We start from the raw sequence: 24,207 nt of genomic DNA, 5'->3' as shown, positions 1-24,207 counted from the left end.
TCCATTTCCTAGTAAACTAATAAGACCATTTAATACAAACTAAAACCCCTTTCCCTTTTCTTATGTTATATAAATTCCACTGCCTTATGCCTTTGTTTTTCTATTTGTGTTTACTTCAGGAACTTATTTTCCATATATTTATTTCCCTTTAATACTTCTGTTGCTTAACTCTTCTGAGTGACTAGTCCAAAAGACTTCAAGAGATTTTTAAAAATATTTCCCAAGTAATTACAGAAATGGAATTAAGAGCAGTAAGACACTACTTTTACCTATCAAATCAGCCAAGACTTACTGCATGAGGAAATACAAACTGTGGTAGTATATGGAAAAGCAGTTCCAATAAAATACATCAAGAGCTTTTAAAAAAAGATACCAGAAAACAAAGGTTTACATAAAAAAATTAAAATTACATTAAAAAATCAGAAACAGAATAAAATTCCAATTATCAATGGTATAATTATTATAAATTCACATGATAGATCACATAGTCATTAAATATGCTGTTAATAAAACTTATAGTATTTTGAGAAAATGCTTGTGAAATAACATTGAGAAGACAATGGATTCCAAACGTTAAATAACTATGTAAGTATTGTGTCTTCACACATTCTACACTTGCCAAATTTTTTATGAAAAGGCTTACTGTCCTAAAATTATTGGACACCTATTTTTCTTGTGTGTGTGAAATCTTTGTGCTTTTTTTTTTTTTTGGCCGTACTGCACAGCATATGGGATCTTAGTTCCCCAACCAGGGATCAAACCCTCACCAGCCCCCTGCAGTGGAAGCACAAAATCTTAACCACTGGACTGCCAGGGAAGTCCCTGGACACCTATTTTATAAATCACAGAGCTTTTTCCCTCTGCTGTTAAAAAAATCCTAATATTAAAAATATTAATTTTTCATTATAAAATATTAAACCAGCTTATAACATAAACTTAGTTAAAATCTACTTTAAGGAAAAAGAGGAGAGAAAAAGTTGAGGATAATTTATATAATTCCACATATAAAATAATTAAATTGTATGTTTTATATTACAGTGTTATATAAACTACATAAAGAGGAGGAAATATTTCCCAACTCATTTTATAAGGTTAGGATTAATGTGATACTAAAATCAGGCAGATAATATATAAAAAGGACACTCTAAACCAATATCCCTTATAAGCAATTAAGCAGATTTCAGCAATATATAAAAAATATAATATACCTTGACATAGTAGGTTTATTCCAGGAATATGATTGATTTAATATTCTTAAAATAATACTCTATCAATAATACTAAACAAATATTTTAAAGCCACATCTCAATAAATGAATTAATAATAAATATCTCAATAAATGAATTAATGCTCAAAGCATTAGACAAAATTCAACACCCACTCATAACCACCAGCAACGCCACCTCCCCCAAAAAAAATCAGCCAACTCGGAACAGAAGGAAGCTTCCTTAACCTGATAAAAGGACATCTATGAAAAACCTACAGCTAATATCTTACTTAATAGTGCAAGACTAAATGTGTCCTCCTAATATCAGGAACAAGGCAAGGATGCCCACTCTCACCACTTCTATTTAACACTGTACTAGAAGTCCTAGCCACTGTAATAGCCAAGAAAAACAAATAAAAGGCATAGACATTGGAAGCAAAGAAGTAAAACTGTCTTTATTTATAGACTACATTGGCATCTATGTAGAAAATACTAAAGAACCTACCAAGAGGCTATTTAATTAATAAGTGAGTTTAGCAAAATCGCAAGATACAAATATTTAAAAATCAATTCCATTTCTATACACTAGCAACAAAAAATTTGACAATGAAAAAAACTATAATGTTCTTTATTAAAGCATCAAAGCATAAAACACCTAGAAATAAAATATGTGAAAAAGCTCTGCACTGAAAACTAGAAAACACTGCTGAAATTTTTAAAAGACGTTAATAAATTGGATACATACAAGGTTCATGGATTAAAAGATTCAATATCATTAAGATATCAATTCTCTACCAACTGATCCATAGATCTGATGCAATCCCAATCAAAATTCTGTCAGACTTCTTTGTAGAAATTGGCAAGCTGATTCTAAAATACCTATGGTCTAGAGAGACCTAGATGAGCCAAAACAATTTTGAAAAAGACCAAAGTTGAAACACTTACACTACCTGATTTCACAACTTATTATAAAGCTATGGTAATCAAGACAGGGTGGTATTATTACAAGGACAGACATATGCATCAAGGGAACAGAATAAAGCACAGAAATATACCCATGCTTACATGATCAAATGATTCTCAACAAGGTACCAAGGTAATCTAACTAGATTAGGTAACCTAATCTAGAAAAGACTACTAATGGTGCTGATACAACTGGAAATCAATATGGAAAAGAGTGAACACTGACCTTTACCTTACGTCATATCTTAAAATCAACCCAAAATGAATCAGAGTTAAATAAGAGTAAAACCATAAAATTTCTAAAAGATAATATAGGAGAAATTCTTTTGTGTCCTTCAGTTAGGCAACTTTTTCTTTTTTAATTGAGGTATAGTTGTAGGCAAATATTTCTTAGATAGAAAATGAATCATAAAAGAAAAAACTGATAAAATGGACTTCATCAAAACTTAAAACTTTTGCTCTTCAAAAGAGATTGTTAAAACAAACAAACAAAAAAAGGCAAGTATAGACTGAGAGAAAATATTCACAAAACACACATATACACATACACATATTTATATATGAATGTGTGTATACAGACATAATTTTATATATATACACACACACACACACACACACACACACAGAATTCTATAGAGAACTGTATATATATAATATATAGAATTGTGTGTGTGTGTGTGTGTGTGTGTGTATATATACATATGTGTGTATATATATATATGGAACTCATAAAACCCAACAAAAAGACAAACAACCCAATTTTTAAAATGTGCAAAGGATATAAACAGACACTTTATCAATGGAGATATATGAATCACAAGTAAGGGCTGAAAAGATGGTCAACATCATTAGTCATTAGGGAAATTAAAAGCATAATGAAATGTCATCACACACCCATTAGGATTGTTAAAATCTTTAAAAGTTGATAATACCAACTTTTGGCAAGGTTGCAGAGTACCTGGAACTCATACACTACTGGTGGAAATGCAAAAGACTCTAGCCTAGTGCCTCATAAAATTCAACATACCATGTACATACTTAGCATACAACCCGGCAATCCCATTCAGAGGTATTTACCCAAATGTTCACAGCAGTTTTATTCACTGTAGCCAAAAACTAGAAGCAATCTAAATGTCCATTAAATGGGGATGGGATAAACAAACTGTGGTACATTCATACAATGAAATACCACACAATAATAAAAAAAAGAATGAACTACCAAAATATTAATTGACATAGATGAATATTGAAAACATTATACAGATCAAAAAAGCCAAACACAGAAGAATACATATTTATATGGTTCAATTTATATAAAATTCTAAAACCAACAAAATTATCATCACAGAAAGCAGATGAGTGTCTGCCAAAGGCCAGGTGTAGAAGGAGGAGATTAAATGCTTAAGGGACAAGGAATTTTGGGGGGTGATGGAAATATTACACACCTTGACTGTGGTGATGGTTCCCACAGCCGCATACACATGTCAAGAAAGACCCAAGAAGGCCTGGGTCAGCCAGCCCTTGCCTGAAGTTCAACTTACCTCCAGATTGCTCAGTTACATGGGCCAATACATCTTCTCTACGGCTTGAACCAGTATGAGTTTGCTGCTTCTGTTGTTTGCAACTAATTAAATTCTACCTGATTGTTTCTTTGAAAAGAATGACTGAATTTCAGACTCAACCATATAAGCTTTATGAGATGAATTGCATGAGGCCTTGTATTTCAGGATATCCCTAAAGTGTAGAAGAAATTAATATCTATTTGGCATGGTTTCACCATTTTTCCCTTAGCACATGTTTGCTCACAAGAGCAGAACCCTAATACCCTTCCAGAATTTGGGTTGGAGAAGTATGAAGGGGAGAGGCCATACTTTAAGAATAGATTTCCCAATTTGAGGGGCATTCTACAAAATAACTGACTCTTCAAAATTGTCAAAGTCGGGCTTCCCTGGTGGCGCAGTGGTTGAGAATCTGCCTGCCAATGCAGGGGACACAGGTTCGAGCCCTGGTCTGGGAAGATCCCACATGCCGCGGAGCAACTGGGCCCATGAGCCACAATTACTGAGCCTGCGCATCTGGAGCCTGTGCTCCGCAACAAGAGAGGCCGCGATAGTGAGAGGCCCGCGCACCGCGATGAAGAGTGGCCCCCGCTTGCCACAACTAGAGAAAGCCCTCGCGCAGAAACGCAGACCCAACACAGCCAAAAATAAATAAATAATTAATTAATTATTTTTTTAAAAAATTGTCAAAGTCCTGAAAGATAAAGAAAGATTGAGGAGAATGGTTCAAGATGGCAGAGTAGAAGGAGGTGTGCTCACTCCCTCTTGTGAGAGCACTGGAATCACAGCTAACTGCTGAACAATCATCAACAGGAAGACACTGGAACTCACCAAAAAAGATACCCCACAAAAGGAGAAGTCACAGTGAGACAGAATGCATATATTTTGGGCCAAAATAAAATAAAATCTATCAATTATTAAAAAAAAAAAAAAAAGAAAGATTAACTGTTCTAAACTGAAGCAGACTAAGGAGACATGACAACTGAATGCAGATAAGATCCTGGACTGGATCCTGGACCAGAAAAAGGAGATTAGTGGGACAATTAGCAAAATTTGAATAAGATATGTAGATTATTTAGTAGTATTGAATCAATGTTAATTTTCTGATTTTGATCATTGATCTGTGGTCATGTAAGTTGTCAACATTTGGGGAAGCTGGATGAAGGATATACAAGCATCTTTGTACTATTCTTCCAATGTTTTTGAAAGTTGGAAATTATTTCAAAATGAAAAGGTTAAAATTGTTTTAATTAAAAAAGTAAAAAAAAACTCATCCAACTGTACACTTAAAATTGATGAATTTTATGTAATTTATACCTCAATGAAGCCGGTTTAAACATTCAAACATAATACTTACAAAAAGCAGAGTCCCAATCACAGAAAAGAGGAATAATTATTAAAAAGAAAAAATAGAGATCATAAACATTAAAATATAACCTGCATATATTACTAACCTAAGGTATAATGTAGGCATATGTAATTCTAATCTTCACTACACTTATTCTCCAAGAATATGCTGCAAATCTTTAAAAAGTGAAAAAAACCTACACTCTTATTTCAAATAGTTTCTATTCTGTTTGATGGCTTCTGGTTGATAGTCATGGGAAAAGTATACCTGATCCTTAAAGAAGAAGATTGTGAAATCAGGAGTGAGGGATTCTTAAGTGAATTAGGGCCCAGCTGCTGAAAAGGAGGCCCCATTGTAAGGCATTTCTTAACAAAATGTCAGTTTCAATGCCTCAGATGCCAAGGATGGCCTTAAAGAGAAATACTAAGCACAGTTAGAGCAAACAGACTAGTCAGAGCAAAGATCACTAGCATTGTTCCTTTAGGGAAACACACACACGCATGCATGCATGCACGCGTGCACATACACACACACCTGGGAAAAGGAGTTCTAACAATTTCCTTAGGATTACCTAGAAAGAGAAAATAGCCTGCAATGCACATAAAGGACAGAACAGTTTTCTACTAACAAAACTTACAGTGAAGCAACAAGGGTACTTAACTTGAACTGCGGCATTCAAATTTCTCCTAATTCTTAAACAAAGTTCTCTACCAAAAGTAAAATATAATCAACATTTGATGTTTCTTTAGTGAAGAACTACATATTAACATAACAGACATCATCTAAACTGAAGATAAGGCTTGTCCATTAGGCCTAAGCTACTCTAAACTACCTATTGTAAATCTAACAAAGCATGTATATTACTTGTAAGCTGAAAGCTACAAAACTCTGATGAAGGAAATCAAATACAATCCAAATAAATGGAGAGACATACCATGTTCATGAATTGGAAGATGCAACATAGTAAAAATGTCAATTCTTCTCAAGTTGGTATATAGGATTAGTGCAATTTCTATCCAAATAATGGCAAGATTTTTTGAAGACATAAACAGTATTATCTTAAAATTTATGTGGAAAGGCAAACGAACTAGAACAGCTGAAACAATTTTGAAAAAGAAGAAAAGTAGGAAGAATCAGACTACCTGATTTCAAGACTTATATATAAGTACAGTCATAAAGACTGTTAAAGGCAGAGGATAAATCCATACATCACTATAACTGAACAGAGAATCCAAAAATAAATCTACACAAATATGATTTTGATGAGGATGCAAAAGCAATGCAACAAAGGAAAGATAGCCTTTCCAACAAATGATACTGAAACAGTTGGACATCCATAGGCAAATAAAGGAATGAATGAATAAACAAACAAACAAAAAAACTACCTGTTACTGCCTAGTTGTATCTTCCGGTAGAATGTTAATCTTTCTTACCATAACACTGTGATAAACTAGCAGAGTTATGAGGGGAAAAGTTTAAAAAATAAAACTGGAGAGTGTATGTAAGTGTGTGTGTGTGTGTGTGTGTGTATGTGTGTGTGTGTGTGTGTGTGTGTTTGCACTGAACCATGGATTCACGTCCAAGACACACTGAATTATGAATTAAGTCTGAAATGTGTTGAAGTATTCTAGTAACATAATAAACAATGAACCAAGAAGGTAGACGAATCATTTAACACTATAATATGAAACTTTAAAAGTCCCATACCATATTTTTCAAAAAGATATGCTAGTCTATTTAACACAGATTTTTTTTCTTTGTAAGGAAAACAGTGGGTTCAAATATGTGGTATTTTTAGAAGTTGAGAACTTATTGAAGGCAAAATAAATGTCAAATTGTTGGCTAGTCTAATAACAAGCACCACTCACAGATTTTTTAAAAAATCATTCATGTATTATGTACTTTTAGCAATGGTACATGTAGAAATTACAACTAGGGACTGGAGGAACCATAAATTATATTTGGCCACAAAATCAAAAGACAAAAGTTGTGATCAAGCACTAAGAACTACAACTGTGGTTCATCACCAGAAGCAGAAAAAGAACCACCTGGGTTCCACAGCGGCAAGGGCAGTGCACGGGGGCTTTCTTCACAGCACTTTCAGAACCAGGTACAACTGTCTCACTTAAACACGGTTAAGACAGTAAATTTCATGTTACATGTATTTTACCACAATAAAAAATACTGGGAAGAAATACGGATGAGAGAAGCAAAGACACAAGATGTGGAGCTGAACCCTCATACAATATGTAAGTGATAATAAGAAGATGAGTATATGGAATATAAGACATGGGTGGGTGGGCTTTGGGATGGGCAGGAAAGTGGGAGTGAGCATACAGAGTGTAACTGAGAGAGAAGGCTGGAACAGTTAAGAATATCTATTGACATTTTCACATCCAAGACTGAGCTGGTATAAATTACATCATATTGTGTCACAAAAATAAAAATAAAAACAAAGACACTACAAAGTCCCTGTTCTAAAACAGTAATGAATTAAAGGATCTCAGTCAACAGAGCAATCTAATATGCAAGAAACTACTTGTTTAAGATATTTCCAACTAGTAAAATTCCCAATCCTACCATCGCTCTACAGTAAGGTGTTGACTGACACATTTATGCTCATCAATGATAACCCAAAAAGAAAAGGAAAAAGGAATCATTGTGCCACTTCCCACAAAGAGGGATCACAAGCAGGGCACCAAGGATTCAGGTGCACTGGTAGAATTCTGGCTCAGCAACTAACTAGCACTGTGATCTTGGACGAATTGTTTAAACTTTCAAAGCCTCAGTTCCCTCATTTGCAAAAATCATGCTAATAACCAGCTCAGTAACTACTGACAGGGTTAAATCAGCAATGCGTATAACAAATTTAATAGTGTCTGGCACCCAGTAAGTGCTTAATAAACAGAAATCTGCCTCCATAACCACAACCACCACCACCGAGCAGGCCAATTCTCCACCTAAAATAAATAAAGCTCAGAGGCTCCTGACCTAATAAGAATGATTCAGCACCACCTGGAACTGAAGGGAAAAATACACTTTCAAATTTACTTGTGTGTGTGTGTGTGTGTGTGTGTGCACACACGCGTGCACACGCACATGCACACCTGCACGTGTAACATACTGCCTCAGGCCCAACCCTCATTATGCAATTGATAAATATTTGCCAAATGATAAATTCTTTGGCCAAAGTGTTAAACAAAAAAAATGAGAGTTAGAAATACATAAAAAATTGAAGCCATCAAGGTAAAGCAGTAATTTCTATGACTTTCAGTATGTAATTTTTTTCAGGCATCTTAGGAAGTAGAGATGATTTCCTTCTTAATATTTTAAACGAAGCTCAAAAGTAGTCTGAAGGATTAATGAAAATGTACTTACAAAAGACTTAGAAAAGACTGTAAATGCAAACTGTTATTCTCTTTCTTTGGGATTAGAGCCACCCTGCCAAAATCCAAAGCTGTATTAGTTAGTTTTTTCCTCAAAGATTGAATGTTATTTCATCTTCCCTCCATTATTTTAGCCTTTAATAGTCAATGTGAAAACTGGACCTGATTACCTGATTACCAATCTTGTTTGCGATTCTTCTGTTTCCAAGTTTATGAGAAAGAAATCTGTCTTCTATATCTTTTTCCATTTTCAGGTCTGTTTTTTCTAGATTATCACCCCATTCACATCTCAATTTAGTTGCTCACTGACACTGTTCTCTTAACTGCTTAGCAACTCAACAAATACAGTCTTGTATACGGACAAAATCATAGCTGCTCCAAAGACAACCATAATTTTTTTTTTAAACCAGAGCTTAAGTGCCTTCCATATTACTAAAGTCTCGTAACTCTATGATAGGTTTCTTTTTTTTTTTTTAATTTTTATTTATTTATTTATTTTTGGCTGTGTTGGGTCTTCGTTTCTGTGCGAGCGCTTTCTCTAGTTGCGGCGAGCAGGGGCCGCTCTTCATCGCGGTGCGCGGGCCTCTCACTGTCACGGCCTCTCTTGTTGCGGAGCACAAGCGGCAGACGCGCAGGCTCAGTAGTTGTGGCTCACGGGCCCAGCTGCTCCGCGGCATGTGGGATCTTCCCAGACCAGGGCTCGAACCCATGTTCCCTGCATTGGCAGGCAGATTCTCAACCACTGCGCCACCGGGGAAGCCCGAGGTTTCTAATTTAAAATGTAGGCCTGAAAATACTGAAATTCACCTAATATCATGCTCCAAAATGCACCCTAAAAGTATAAAATTATTAAAAATAAAAAATTTTATACAAACAGCAAGAGTCTCATAAACATTTACTCTTATTCTTAGTGCCTTTTTAAAAATTTAGGGGCAATCAAACCTGTGCATTTAGTGATTCTCAATTCTATCATTCCTTGATTATTTCTAGTATCAACTAGTCCAGGACAATTTTCATTTGCTGTTTTTATTTTTGTTTTGAACTCACACATACTCTCATTTCAGATAACATTCTCCATGCCACTCCAATGTTATATATGCTGCCTACTTGAGTTCACAGAGTTCTCTCTGTGTCACCTGGATTAAGACATTAAGCCTTAATAAGATATTTATTTCTGAGACACAAGATTCTCAATGCATGTAAATCAGAAGATGTATTCTGCACTCCCTGCCAAGTTCCTCAGATATATGTGTGCAATTAAATAGACAAGCAGTGAAATTTGAAGGTACGGAATCAGAAGCTGGTATCTGGACAGTAAGTACTCACCTGCCTGTACAGACAGGGTGGGGAAGAGAAACATCAACCAAGGGTGTGGACAAGGAAGAAACAAAGAGCCAACTTACAAATGAAGACAACTAATACTGGTCTTATTCCCCATCCCCAACCCCCACTCCAAAAAAGACAAGGTCAAGGGATTGTTCACATCCAAAAAGAGCCCTGCAAAACTCAGCTCAGAGCTGACCTCTTCCTTGAAGGCTTCTCTGCGGTCCCCAGACTAAGTCCATCACCTCTTTCCTGTGCTACCGCTGCACCCAGGACACACTGCTCTTTCACAGACCACAGTGCAGGAGGACTGTTTACATCTCTGCCCACTGCTGCCCCCCTCACCATTCACCCTGAAAGCTTAATCATACCTCTGCCCCTGCATATTTGCCTGGCATGCAGTGAATACTCACAAAGAGTTACTACTATGTTGAACCTGAATGAAAATCTTTTTCCAAATGTTATATAATTATGACAAAAATGATAGTCAGGTATAAAAGAAAGCCAAACATTACATATAACCAAACACTTCTTTTTAATATTTATTCTTTCTCTGGCACACCATTATTAAGTGTCACAGATAAAAAAAAGCTGATCTGGATTTAACCACAGGATGTGGCCAATCCTATTTCTATGAAACAAAGTTGGTTTAATTAATATAATATTTTACTTTGGTTTAAATTCCTCTGTGTCGTGTGTGTATATCTCTCTCTTATCCTCATTCTTTCTCATTAATGAGGAATCAGAAAGCTTTGGAAAAAAAACCTAAAACTCAAAGATGTACACATAATCATTACTTCTCAATGTCCAGTCACTGAAAAATCACACTCTCAAAATTTAATCAATCCTGGAACAAAACTGTATTCGTATTCCTAGCTCCCCCTGTGCAAAATTTTTTAATTGGAAAACTAACAGGTGATGCATCTTTCTTTCTAGAGACTGAATAAATTTTTGCTCTATGAGAGTAGAACTGTCAAAGAACTGAATTTACAAGGACCCCCCCCAAAAAAAAACTATTTCAGTATTCAGCTGTTTCCTAGCAACTGAATCTGCAGATATTTTCTCGTCACAAGTGAGTAATAGGGATAAAAATCTGTGTTTCAGTGCACTCAGGTGTCAATGCAGCTCAGTGGGAAAAAAACACTATAAATAGTGTGTAAAAATACTAAGTATCTTCTAGCCAATCTGGGCTGAAGTGTTAAAAGGGGTCATTATAATTGTTAAATATGATAAATGATCTGGGGAACAGGAGTGTTTATAGAGGAGTACAGAGGCATTCTTCTGTGAGTGGGGCTAAGGGTGCACAGGGGACACAAAGGTGACCACAGAAATAGTAACCTAAGAATTACTCTGGAAAGTTAGTTCAACCATGAAAAGAGAAGCTGCTGTTCTCAAGCTAGAGTTTAAACCTGGCTGATGCTGCATCATATATTTCTAGACAAAATATAACCTCACATATTACATACTCCAGAGAAAACCTGTCAAAAGAGTAACAACTGTAACCCTTGCAGCCAACTGCAGCGGTTCTTAGGAAGCAGGCTACTGTGGCCACAGACGTCCCCAACAGAGACTGCAGAAATATTCTGCATGCACAGCCCTTCCCACATCTGAGGTGCTTCACTCTTTCCTTTTATAAACAGGACACTGAAGTGCAACATCGTTTCACTTACTTTTCTCAACAAATCTGGAGAAAACACAAACATGCAGCTCTCACAGGGTAATTCACCAGATCCTGAGCACCTGCTCTTCTCAAGGTACTGTGCTCAGCATCAGAGAGAATGAAGTTGAACAGGGCTGAGTCCCTACCCTGCAGAAGCCAAACAGGGCTCAGTCCCTACCTGGAGAAGCTGAACAGAGCTTAGTCCCCACCCTGGAGAAGCTGAACAGGGCTCAGTCCCTACCTGGAGAAGCCTACATGTAAAACATGTCATGGAACACTTGAGGGTGAATAAGAGAGCAGTAGAGGGGCAGAGGTATTTGACTGCGCCTGGGGAGAGGCAACAATCTATGAAAAAAAGGCACTGACTTTAAGGAGTTATGGGAGACCCACAGTGAAGAACCCAAGTCCTTCACCGATAAGCCACAAGAATTTTGGTATGCCACCCAGCCTTCATGGGGCTAAACTTTCATGGGCAAAATGAAGAGCCCTGACTGGTAAGTTTTACTGAGAGCTCCTTATAAAAGAAAGCTAAGGCACTACCATACACAATAGGACAAACAAGCATGTCCACTGATATCTATAAACCTCAAGTTTGGATTCTAGGCGCCAAGAATGAGGTAAAGATAACACACAAATGATTATCACACAACTCTAAAATTCTGTGCTGCTCTAAAAATCCTACGTCGATGTGCTGCTAACATTTGCTAGCAACTAGAAATAAGTGAATCATTAAAATTCTTGCCACCAATAATTTCCATAAACACAAAGTGCAAAACTGTACTAAGCACCACAGGGAGAAATAAACGGAAAAATCCAAACCCCCTAAAATTCTATTCTTTACATGAACTAGCCCCTTCAAATGAACACCTGAAAAATATATAGCACTTTGGAATTTTTTAAGCACCAATATATATATATATATATATATATATATACACACACACACACACACACACACATATATATATATAAAAAACTGATTTTTTTTTCCAACGAATCTAAGCTAGCCTATCAAAAACCTAGAATATTTCACTAAAACAATAACTTTTACTCAATCTTATTTTGTGATGGTGCTAAAAGCCTCATTTTCTAAAATACTGGGTTGGCCAAAAAGTTTGTTTGGATTTTCCCGTAAGATATTATGAAAAACCCGAACGAACTTTTTGGCCAACCCAATACAATACATAGGAAGAAAGATGCCAAGACTCACTTGTAATGACTTGTTCGTCTGTGGGATCCAGTGGGGCTGCCTGACCCCGCACCCTACCTTGAAATACTCACTTTGGTTACTAGGTCCTCTACAGTCTAAAGAGCAACATTCAATTTAGCATCCTCAGTCAACAAGCATGTCTCAAAGTAAAAAGAGGATGTTTATTTTTTCCCCAAAAATGAATGGTTTTTCTGTATCGATAGTTTCATGGCTTTGAACTGCACTGCTTTGTTTCCTAGAGCTCAGTACCAGGGGAGAATGAATGGGCTGGTGCCTGAGAGTAAAGGCAGAGGTGAAGGATTAGCAGCTACACTGACTGGTCCACTGCAATCACTTTAAAATAATATTAAATAACCAGGAAGTAATATTGGAAAAGACATATTGATCAATCCAAAACCAAAGGAAATCAACTAGACACAAATAAGACAAGGAAAATTCTTATATGATTACAAAGTAAGTAACCATTCAAGAAAATTATATTTAAGCACAGCTTAAGGAACTAAACTGAACACTGCTTTTAAAAAGAGGATAAAAGATTTAAGAGGATTCTAAGCTCTGTAGAAATAAAAAAATTACTTGATCAAGTGCCTACAAAGAATATTCTTCCAAAGCAACAAATACTTGGTGGGTCACAGATCCATCTACTATTCTAAACATGTGAAAAAGAAAATCCTTTTCAAAAAAAGAAAATCCTTACTTTCCTCTGTGACTCCAAGAAAGACCTGCTTACTTGCTGTCAGTTATTTCCTAGGGAGCTTCTCAAAAGTCCTCTTTCTATCTCTAAATTAGAATAAATATATTTTCTGAAAGTCTATTTTTTAAAGTTTTACCAGCACCTTCTAATGATGAATCTCACCCACAGAAAGTGAAATTAGTCACATAATGTGAGAAAAAAGAGAATCTGCCTTAAAGATATTCAGCTACAACTTAAGAAGCTGCCCGTTTTCTAAAAACAAAGCAAGCATGCTCCACCAGTCACAGAGAGTGGAAGTGTGTGAAAACCCAAGCTCGGCTGTGTGACCTCCTATGCCTCAGGGCTTCACTTTATCCTCCCCAGAAATCTAGACTTAAACCCAACTTCACACTTGCCATCACCATCTGGATGACTGACAAGCACCTCCCGCTTAACATGATCAGAGCAGAACTCCTGGTTTTAGCCTGTGGACTTCTCACACAGTCTTCCACATCGTGGTAAAGGACATCACCCTCTAACCAGTTACTCTGGCCAAGAGTCTGGGCAGTGCAACACAGTGGTCAGGAGTAACGACTGAAGCCAGGCTGCACGGATGCAAACCCTGCCCTGGCTCCTCACTTAGCTGTGCAGACTGTACGCCTCAGAGAGTGAAAATGGTACCCACCCAACAGGATTACTGTGAAGATGAAATGTGAAGCTCATGTGAAGCATTTAGAACAGCACCTGGCAAATATTAAATGTTCATTAAGTATAAGCTATCATTATTGTTTTTATCCTGATTTCCTCTTTTTCTCTCACACCCAGTCTGTCAACAGCACTTCAAGAAAGTAACTGAAATCCAGCGAGTTCTCTGAATCATCACCACCACAACCAGCCTCTTTCCAGCCACCATCTAGATTAAAGTGATAAACTTCTGAACTAGTCTTCCTACTGCCATTCTTTCTATACCCTCCAAAGTGGTTTTCAGCCACAGTAACCTATTTTAAATATAAATCAGATTATATCACTCCCTTTTCCAAAACCATCCAATGGTTTTCCACTACATTAGGCTAAAAATCAATCTCTCTACCCTGGTTTATTCAAAGTCCCGCATCGCTGCCGTCTCATCCTGTACCTCCCTGCTAGCTCACTACACTCCAGCATTGTGCAAAAATGCCACCCCTCTCTCCTTGGGGCCTTGGCATCAGTGATCGCTCCTGCCTGGAATGTACTTGCCTCTACTTTTGCTCTGCTGGCTCCTTCATGTCACATGTAATATTGTTATTGTTTATTTCTTTGGTAACTGGTGTTAAGTTTTATAAGAGAAGAAATTTCAGCTATCCTATTAAGTATTATATCCCTAGTACTGAAAACAATACGTGGGTGAACAAATAAAAAGTTATTAAAAAAGGAAAAAAAACCCATTAACTGAGAGAACTGGCTAAAGGTTCTAAAATTGTTATCTGAAGCAAAGAAATATATCTTTCCCTCATTCTTTTCCCTAACTGGTTATCAATTTATTGCATCTCAGCTCCAAATCCACCCTTTTTGCCTGCTCTGTAATTGGACCCTAATACACTTACCTTTCAATATTTCCTGAGTTTGAAGATCTAAATCCCCTGATAATACAACTACTCACAAAGGCACAGTTTTCATCAAAAGATCCTAAGAATCACAATTAGAAAACCTGAGATCCAGTTATGGCTGCAGCAATTACCAGCCAACTAGACAATGGACAAACTACCTGGCCTCTCTGAGCAGCACTTTCCTGGCCTGTGTGATGCAGACGGTCATCCTCGTCCATCTCAGAGGCTTGTGGTGAGGATCAAATGAGATCACACACAAGCAGTAAACTATGTGCGGACAGTAAGAGTCATCTTCATTATTCAGTATCTATCAGTCCAACAAAATGTTATTGAGCACTGACCCTATGTTACGTAGAGAGAAAAGTTTAATTAAGACCAAGCCCTTACTCTCAAAAAGCTTACATTGTAGTTGAGAAGAAAAACGCTAACTGGAGTAATCTCACTGCAGTTCGGTAGTGTGCAGAATGCTGTGGGGGCACAAAGGAGACAAACTCAGTACAATCCTGGGGCTCAGGGGGGCTTCCTGGAGGAAGCGGTGCCACAGCTGAGTCTCACGGATCAGCAGGGTGAGAAAAGAGCTCTTATCAAATGAGAACATAATGCCCATCTTTTACTAGTCCTAAAGCATGCTCAAAAGCCAGATTTGTTATCTTATAATATAAATCACATGATCAAAGACTAACAACAAGCTTGCAGATGTCACCTGGGGTAAAATTCTTCTATCAACTTAGACTTCCCCCAGCACCATTTATTTCTTCCTCTACCACGAATTAGAATACCTTTTTCTAAATCTTTAGGGCAATTCTTCTCATCCTACAAGAATATTTTCAAATTCTTTCAATTACATACTCCAAGGTCAAAACCTTCCTCACTGGAAAGGACAGTAATCAAGAAACCATCACAATGGGTTTAATTTCCCCTTTGCCACAGCCTAAAAGCAATACCTTCCCTTCCTCCCAGAGCTTCAGACTCCAAAGCTGTCAGGACAGCTTCCCAGGCAACCCCCTCCATCCACTCTCCTTCACGGCGAGGCAAAGGGCTCTATGGACAACCTCTCAACCAGACTTGGCCCTGACCTACCCAGGAGAAAGCCAAGCACTTTTTGGCCAACCCAGTATTTTAGAAAATGAGGCTTTTAGCACCAATACAAAATAGGATTGAGTAAAAGTTATTGTTTTCAGAATAAAAACAATACCAGAAAAAATTATAAGTTTTAACTCAAAGGGAAAGGTTGGCCTTTGCTTATACAGTAATCGGTACAGCTTAAAAAGAGCCACAGCACATAACTTTGAAGTTATATACTAAACACTAAGTACCCAAAAAAGTGTCCCAAAAAAGTACAAAAGAAAACTACACTCAGATTAATGAACAACACTGAAAAATGTATTTTTAAGATGTTATCACTTAAGTGTCTGTTTTTAAACAAATCTCTTAAAAAGCACTGATTATGTCATTTATTTAACTCAGCTACCTCCAATTTCACCCAGCAGCAGGCTGTATATTGTAGCACTAACCTAGTACTGCTTTTCCTAATTAAACATAAAGACTTTCTTCTACATTGCCCTCTACTGACACAAAATAACAATTTAGAACAGAAATCTAGGGGTTATATCTACCACAGGCCACACTAATTGTTAAGGGTCACATATGACATCCATCTCCAAGAAAAAAAAGACACAACCTTGAAGAAACAAAGGCTGTTCACAAAATTAATCATCTCACCAATAGTATTACTAAGAGAAAGAAAAAATTACAAAATTAACCATGAGCAGTAACAAATAAAAACCTACTTAAAGGGACTTTCCTGGTGGCACAGTGATTAAGAATCCGCCTGCCAATGCAGGGGACACGGTTCGATCCCTGGTCTGGGAAGATCCCACATGCTGCGGAGCAACTAAGCCCGTGTGCCACAAAGCCTGCGCTCTGGAGCCCGCGAGCCACAGCTACTGAAGCCCGCATGCCCTAGAGCCCATGCACTACAACTACCGAGCCCATGCACCACAACTACTGAAGCCCACATGTTCTAGGGCCCGCGTGCCACAACTACTGAGCCTGTGTGCTGCAACTACTGAAGCCCACATGCCTAGAGCCCATGCTCTGCAACGAGAAGCCACCGCAATGAGAAAGCCTGCGCACAACAAAGAGTAGCTCTCACTCGCCACAACTAGAGAAAGCCCGTGTGCAGCAATGAAGACCCAATACAGCCAAAAAAATAAATTAAAAAAAAAAAACCTACTTAAAGACATAAATATAAGACATGACACCATAAAACTCCTAGAAGAGAACATAGGCAAAACATTCTCATACATAAATTATACCAATGTTTTATTAGGTCATTCTCCCAAGTCAATAGAAATAAAAGGAAAAATAAACAAATGGGACCTAATCAACCTTACAAGCAAAAGAAAGAAAAACCATCCTTGCACAGCAAAGGAAACCATCAACAAAACAAAAAGACAGCTTATGGAGTGGGAGAAAATATTTGCAAATGATGTGACTGACAAGGGCTTAATTTCCAAAATACACAAACAGCTCATACAACTCAATAATAAAAAAACAAACAAACCAATCAAAAAATAGGTAGAAGATCTAAATAGACATTTCTCCAAAGAAGACATACAGATGGCCAATAGGCACATAAAAGGATGCTCATCATCACTAATTATTAGGAAAATGAAAATCAAAACTACAGTGAGGTATCACCTCACAACAGTCAGAATGGCCATTATTAAAAAGTCTACAAACAACAAATGCTAGAGAGGGTGTGGAGAAAAGGGAACCCTCCTACACTGTTGGTGGGAATTTAAGCTGGTGCAGCCACTATGGAAAACAGTATTGGAGGTTCCTTAAAAAACTAAAAATAGAGTTGCCTTATGATCCAGCAATCCCACTCCTACGCATATACCCAGACAAACCATAATTCAAAAAGATACACGTACCCCTATGCTCATAGCAGCATTACTAAAATAGCCAAGACATGGAAACAACCTAAATGTTCATCAACAGATGAGTGGATAAAGAAGATGTGGTACACATATAAAATGGAATGGAATGAAATAATGCCATTTGCAGCAACATGGATGGTTGCTAGAGATTATCACACTAAGTGAAGTAAGTCAGAAAGAGAAAGATAAATACCATATGACAGCACTTATATGTGCAATCTAAAATATGACACAAATGAGCTTATCTATGAAACAGAAACAGACTCACAGATATAGAGAATGGACTTGTGGTTGCCAAGGGGGAGGGATGGATTGGGAGTTTGGAGTTAGCAGACACAAACTATTATAGAATGGATAAACAACAAGGTCCTACTGTATAGCACAGGGAACTATATTCAATACCCTGTGATAAACCATAATGGAAAAGAATATATATATGCATAACTGAGTCACTTTGCTGTACAGCAGAAATTAACGCAACCTTGTAAGTCAACTATACTTCAATAAAATAAATTTAAAAAAATTAAAACCTAGGAGTTCTACAAATAACAGTACAGCATCATAAGTAATCTGAATATTATAAAAATTAAATTATTTTTTAAGAAGTACAGAACAAAACTATCAAGAGTATGTAACTGAAAACATGAACATATGGAAATAAAGTGAACATGGAAATATGGAAACAAAGTAAAATACTTACAGCCAAAGCCTTGGACAGTTTGGTTCTAAATTCATTTAGGATGATCGCCACAATGTCCTTGAGTGGTACATAAGCAAAGCCATTTTCCAAATAGACTTTCCTTCCTCGGAACAAATCCAGAGCATCAGCAAAAGGGATCTGAATTCAGTGTGAAACAGGGAAAATAAGTCAGTACCTGTCATTACGAAATTCTCCTACGTCTTCATAAGTACTAAGGCTAAACAAAATCCCTCCTATGAGAAAGTCATTAGTCCCAGCAGATCAAAAGAAAAAAAAAAGCAAGAAGATCAATTTATACTCCTTGTAAGTAAACAATAGCATTAGGAAGGAGTGGCAGGCCAAAAATGTGTTTGTTTTAGAGTAGATCTTTCAAAAAATAGTAAGCCAAGTTAAAATGTTTTATTTTCATTCTTAACTCATCAATTTACAAATTATAATCACCAGGATTTCAAATTCCCAGCTCAAGCCCTCTAGGTACACTGCATTCCCCTCACATGACATAGTCCACATGTTATTCTGCATCAAGTGGAATCCAATGTGTATACAGTATGTTCAGTGCTAAAAATTACTAGTAAGTAATTCCAAATTTCTTCTTCTATGTTTCCACTCTTTCTCCAGAGAAATACGTTGGAAAAGCTAATCTCAACACTAAGAAATGGAAATAATAATAAATGTCCAGTTTTGTCTTTAAAATAAGTACTTGCCAGTAAATATTATTTTAAAAACCTAATAAATACTATTCTACTTACACTTTTTAAAGTCCTATGAACTATGGTAAAGTTTTAAGAGATGAGCAGATTATGGTAATGGTATTAATAAATTGCAAAAATCATCCTTACTCTTCAACAGAGTTTTTCTACTTCTTAAAAATGGGGTAAAAAACTAGGTTAAAAAAAAAAAGATCCTCAAATACCCTATTCGCCCAAGTTTTATGGAAGAGTTAAATATATACGCCCATAATTCTTCAATGTATTCAATGACACCACACAATAATCAGTTCATGTGTTTTTACAGAAAGTTTATAATTAATTTACAGATTTCTACATCCAGCACACAGTCCTTGCCCTGAAGCAGTTCACCACTTGGCTGAAGAAACAAGACGGACTCACGTGGACAGTGGCTCCCTGGCCCTGCCGGAGGACGCTGGCCAGACTGGGGCGGGGGTGGAGTGGGGGACGTGGGGATGGAGTGCTCATGGTGGCAGGACCCGCACCAGACGCCGGGCATGGGCGGCACGTAGCCGCCCCTCCCCTGCTTCGGGAGGTCCACAGCCCCGCAGCCCTGCACCAGGCTCACACAGGCAGGAGTCTGTGCTGAGGGTGCGCGGATGGCGGTGAGGGGGCAGGGGCCGGACCAGGGCAGGAGGAAGAAGGCCGGGGCCCCAGGGCACCCGGGAGGGAGGAGAGGCTCCCTCGCGGGGGCAGCATAGGAAACAAGGGGCCGGGGGAGAGGGGCGTTGCAGGGCTTCCCAGCCCCAGCGCAGCCCGAGGCTGAGCACACTGAGGAGAGCGTGGCCCGCAATGGGTCGGCACCCGAGCAGCGCCAGGGGTCGGTGCAGCGCAGCCCGGGGCGGGGAGCAGCACATCCGGGGGGTGAAGACAACATCCGAACAGGAGGGGGAGAGGCTGCGCCCACAAGAGGCTACACAAACGCGTCAATAAAACACGGATAGAAGCTCAATATGATACATTTAACAAAACCTAGGAAGTACTTTAAAAGCGTACATACCTTATAAACTGACTCCAGCTCCAACTGAACACCACCTAAACTGTGTGATGAAGCCATAATATCCTGTTCTCGGAGAGTCTTCTCTTCATCACTTATCTAAAAGGAAACATATTTTATATCGCTTAAAAATTAAAACTCTGCATTCAGTTTCAATAAAGCACTTTCCTGTTCTAGTGAAGACTCTATACTTTTTTAAAACTTTTAAAACCCTGATATCTCAAATCATTCCTAATATGATTGTTAAGTCATTACTATCATTAATGAAGTCAAAATATGGAAGAAAACTTAAATTCAATATACTTTCAAATTTCTACTCTGCCAATTTCTGAGGACACATATCGAAAGAACAGTAGCAGAGAAACAATATCCTGGACTAGCTGCACCCACAGACTCATGAAAGGAGAAAATGAAACCTTTCTGAAGAAATATACAATTCTTGGGCTTCCCTGGTGGCGCAGTGGTTGAGAGTCTGCCTGCCAGTGCAGGGGACACGGGTTCGAGCCCTGGTCTGGGAGGATCCCACATGCCGTGGAGCGGCTAGGCCCGTGAGCCACAATTACTGAGCCTGCGAGTCTGGAGCCTGTGCTCCGCAACAAGAGAGGCCGTGATAATGAGAGGCCCGTGCACCGCGATGAAGAGTGGCCCCCGCTTGCCACAACTAGAGAAAGCCCTCACACAGAAACGAAGACCCAACACAGCCATAAATAAATAAATAAATAAATAAATAAATAAACAAACCCAAAGTTTAAAAAAAAAAAAAGAAATATACAATTCTCCGAGGGCTCAGTATAGTCCTCCAAATAACTCCCCAAATACAATCTCTAGCACACAGAGAAAACACACACACAAGGAAACAAGACTCCATCAGTAGGAACCAGATTGGTAAAACCAAAAGAAAAGTATAAGGATTGGATAAAAGAAACAAAATCGTCATTATTTACATATTATGTGATTAGAATCCTTAGAAAATCCAGAAAATCCACAGATAAATTATTAGACCTACTGACCCAATTAAGCAAGGTTTCTGGCTACAATGTCATATACAGAAAAACCAATTGTATTTCTATCTGCCAGCAGCCCAGTTTAATAATGGATTTTTTTAAAAACTACCATTCATAATGGGATTAAAACTATCAAGTATTTAGGAATAAATCTAACAAAAGATGTTGAAGGCCTCTAGAAAAGAAAAAAAAAAAAAAAAAACATGTAAAACCTTACTGAAAGAAACTGGAGAAAACCTAAATAACCGAGAGACATCCATAAACATGCACCAGAAGATGTAATACTATAAATGTACCAATTCTCCTCAAATTAACCTGCAGAATCAATATACTCTCAAGCAAAATCACAATAGCTTATGTGTCTGTGTTGCTTCTAGAATGTATAGGGACACACAAAGTGCCAAGGAAAGCCAAGACAGAAAAAGACAGTCAACCCAATAGAAAAATGAGCAAAAGATATGAACACACTTTACAACTGAGAAAATTTGAAGGGCCAATAAATACGATCATATCTCGTCTTATTGCACTTTGCTTTATTGTGCTTCCCAGATATAACTTTTTTTTTTTTAAACAAATTGAAGGTTTGTGGCAACCCTGTGTTGAGGAAGTCTATTGGCACCATTTTTCCAACAGTATTTGCTCACTTCGTGTCTCTGTCACATTTTCGTAACTCTCAAAATATTTCAAACATTTTCATTATTATTATATTTGAGAGCACTGAACAAACAAACATGTATCATCAAAATCAGTGCAAGAGAGTCATCAACTGAAAACTACCACTTTAATTCCTTTTTGGTAATGAACAGGATAAAAATACAAAAACTAAAAATGTAATATAACTAGATGTCATGAGAAGTCTCATAGGCAAAAATTTTAAAGGGTGTCACAGCACACATTATATATAATCAACACTCATTCTAGAGTGTTTAAATTGAGTTTTAGCAACAGCAAATATTTCTCTAAGAGCTAACACCAGATTATTCTCCTTTAGTATTGGCTTTGTTTACATATACCTGTTGATAGTAACTTCTCTACTTAATTGACTATTTACCTTTTACTTTGCATTCCATAGGACAAATCCTTCAAAGCTCAAATATACCATCAGATACACAATGCAGAGACTATTTGAGAAGAGGCAGGTATGTTTCAGAGCCAAGCTGTAATTCTCAAACAGCAACTGATAAAGTGAGAAACTGACCAGGGAGACATGGTGAAAGGGAACAAGATAACTGTACATCCTCGTGATTATCTTTCACTATCTTTAAGTGATTTCCAATTTAAATATAAAAAGTATTTCAGGGCTTCCCTGGTGGCGCAGTGGTTGAGAATCTGCCTGCTAATGCAGGGGACACGGGTTCGAGCCCTGGTCTGGGAGGATCCCACATGCTGTGGAGCAACTAGGCCCGTGAGCCACAATTACTGAGCCTGCGCCTCTGGAGCCTGTGCTCCGCAACAAGAGAGGCCGCGACGGTGAGAGGCCCGCGCACCGCGATGAAGAGTGGTCCCCGCTTGCCGCAACTGGAGAAAGCCCTCGCACAGAAACGAAGACCCAGCACAGCCAAAAATAAATAAATAAATAAATAAATGAATAAATAAAAATTAAAAAAAAAAAAAAAAAAGTATTTCAAATTTGTGCAGTGAACACTTACTTATTTGAAATTAAATAAAAATTAAATACACATGCCTGTTCTCCCCACCATTAATGGGGATAATCATAGGTGATTGCATGGATTGTTTTTTGCCCAAATGGTTTTGACTGGATCTGGCAATACTGAAGTTGAGGCCAAATGTGTTAACCCACCACGTCCCTTTTACAGTCACTTATTATAGCAACAAAGAATTAGATAACTTTGAACATACAGATGTTTGCCATGATAATATCTGGGGTTTTAACTGAACAAATCCCACAGCAATATATAAGAACCACTAAGACTTCTCCACGAATATAGGGGAATATAGTACCTCTCTTTCCCTAAACTCAACTCAAATATTTGTATTAACAATACCACAGGTGTTTATAAGCAATTAACTGCTCACCAAGTAACTGTCAGGTAAGCAGGGGAAGCACAGTTCAGCTCAACTGTCATACAACAGAATACTTTACTTACAAGAGACTTAATGTTCCAAACACTCTTCTGCCTTAGGTATATAGTCAAGGCTCAATTTAAACAAAATTCAAGGTCTTGAATGAAAACTAGAGTAGATTATTAAAGAATGTGGTAAGACTGTCTTTCACTGAAATCTTCCCCCACCCCCCCCAAAAAAAAAGAAAAAAAATTATCTAGACTTTACTTAGATTAGAAATAATGAATAAAATTCTAAGGGATTCAATGTGTTTCTAAACTGTTCACCCAAAGTAACTGGGTGCATTCCGAATAATGCACATTCTAGCTGAAATTAATGTCATTTCCTACATGATAGCCTTTCAGTAAATATTGTTTTTCCTTGGTGAATTAAAAAGTTCATCCATTTGCCACACACATCTAAACCTTCATTTAGCTATTTAATAATAAACAAAATAAGAGAATTGTCACTGAAAAATGTTGGATGTCTGTCTGAAACTTTATTAATTAGTACAAAATTCTACTGACTTCATTATTTCAAATTTCTAAAATAATCTTGAGTATTCTCTTCTGCTTCTGGTATAAAAACTACTGGGAAAAATATGAGCATATTTCACTTTCTCAGGCTCCCCTAATGAGGTTAACTACTGGATGCCTAGAAAAAACTCATTCTCTAAAAGAGCAAGACAAAATTAAACAGCTTCCTGCTTCTACTAACAAAGGATCTCATGTAAGAGTTAAAAACAGCTACACTGGAACAATTATAAAAGCAGAGGAACTGAGTAGAAAGTATATAGTTTTTGTAACTGCAGAAACCTAAGTTCAAATCTTAAAAAAGTGAATTAACCTCTTCAT

At 37.5% G+C, this 24,207-nt stretch overlaps 1 protein-coding gene across 5 annotated transcripts in view; it reads right to left on the bottom strand.

The window, feature by feature from the left end:
* The window catches only part of PRIM2 (DNA primase subunit 2), a 281,680-nt gene that overhangs the window by 194,582 nt on the left and 62,891 nt on the right, over window positions 1–24,207 (bottom strand). For all 5 annotated transcript variants that reach the window (XM_082414343.1, XM_082414345.1, XM_082414347.1 and 2 more), the window contains exons 6-7: window positions 20,289–20,384; window positions 18,561–18,698 (exon numbers count right to left, since the gene is read on the bottom strand). In XM_082414343.1, the coding sequence (XP_082270469.1) occupies window positions 18,561–18,698; window positions 20,289–20,384 (234 nt within the window). The remainder of the gene's footprint in view (window positions 1–18,560; window positions 18,699–20,288; window positions 20,385–24,207) is intronic.

This window comes from Balaenoptera physalus (assembly GCF_965194825.1).
Source record: "Balaenoptera physalus genome assembly, chromosome: 11".
Lineage (NCBI taxonomy): Eukaryota > Metazoa > Chordata > Mammalia > Artiodactyla > Balaenopteridae > Balaenoptera > Balaenoptera physalus.
This window is presented reverse-complemented; position numbering and strand designations above follow the sequence as displayed.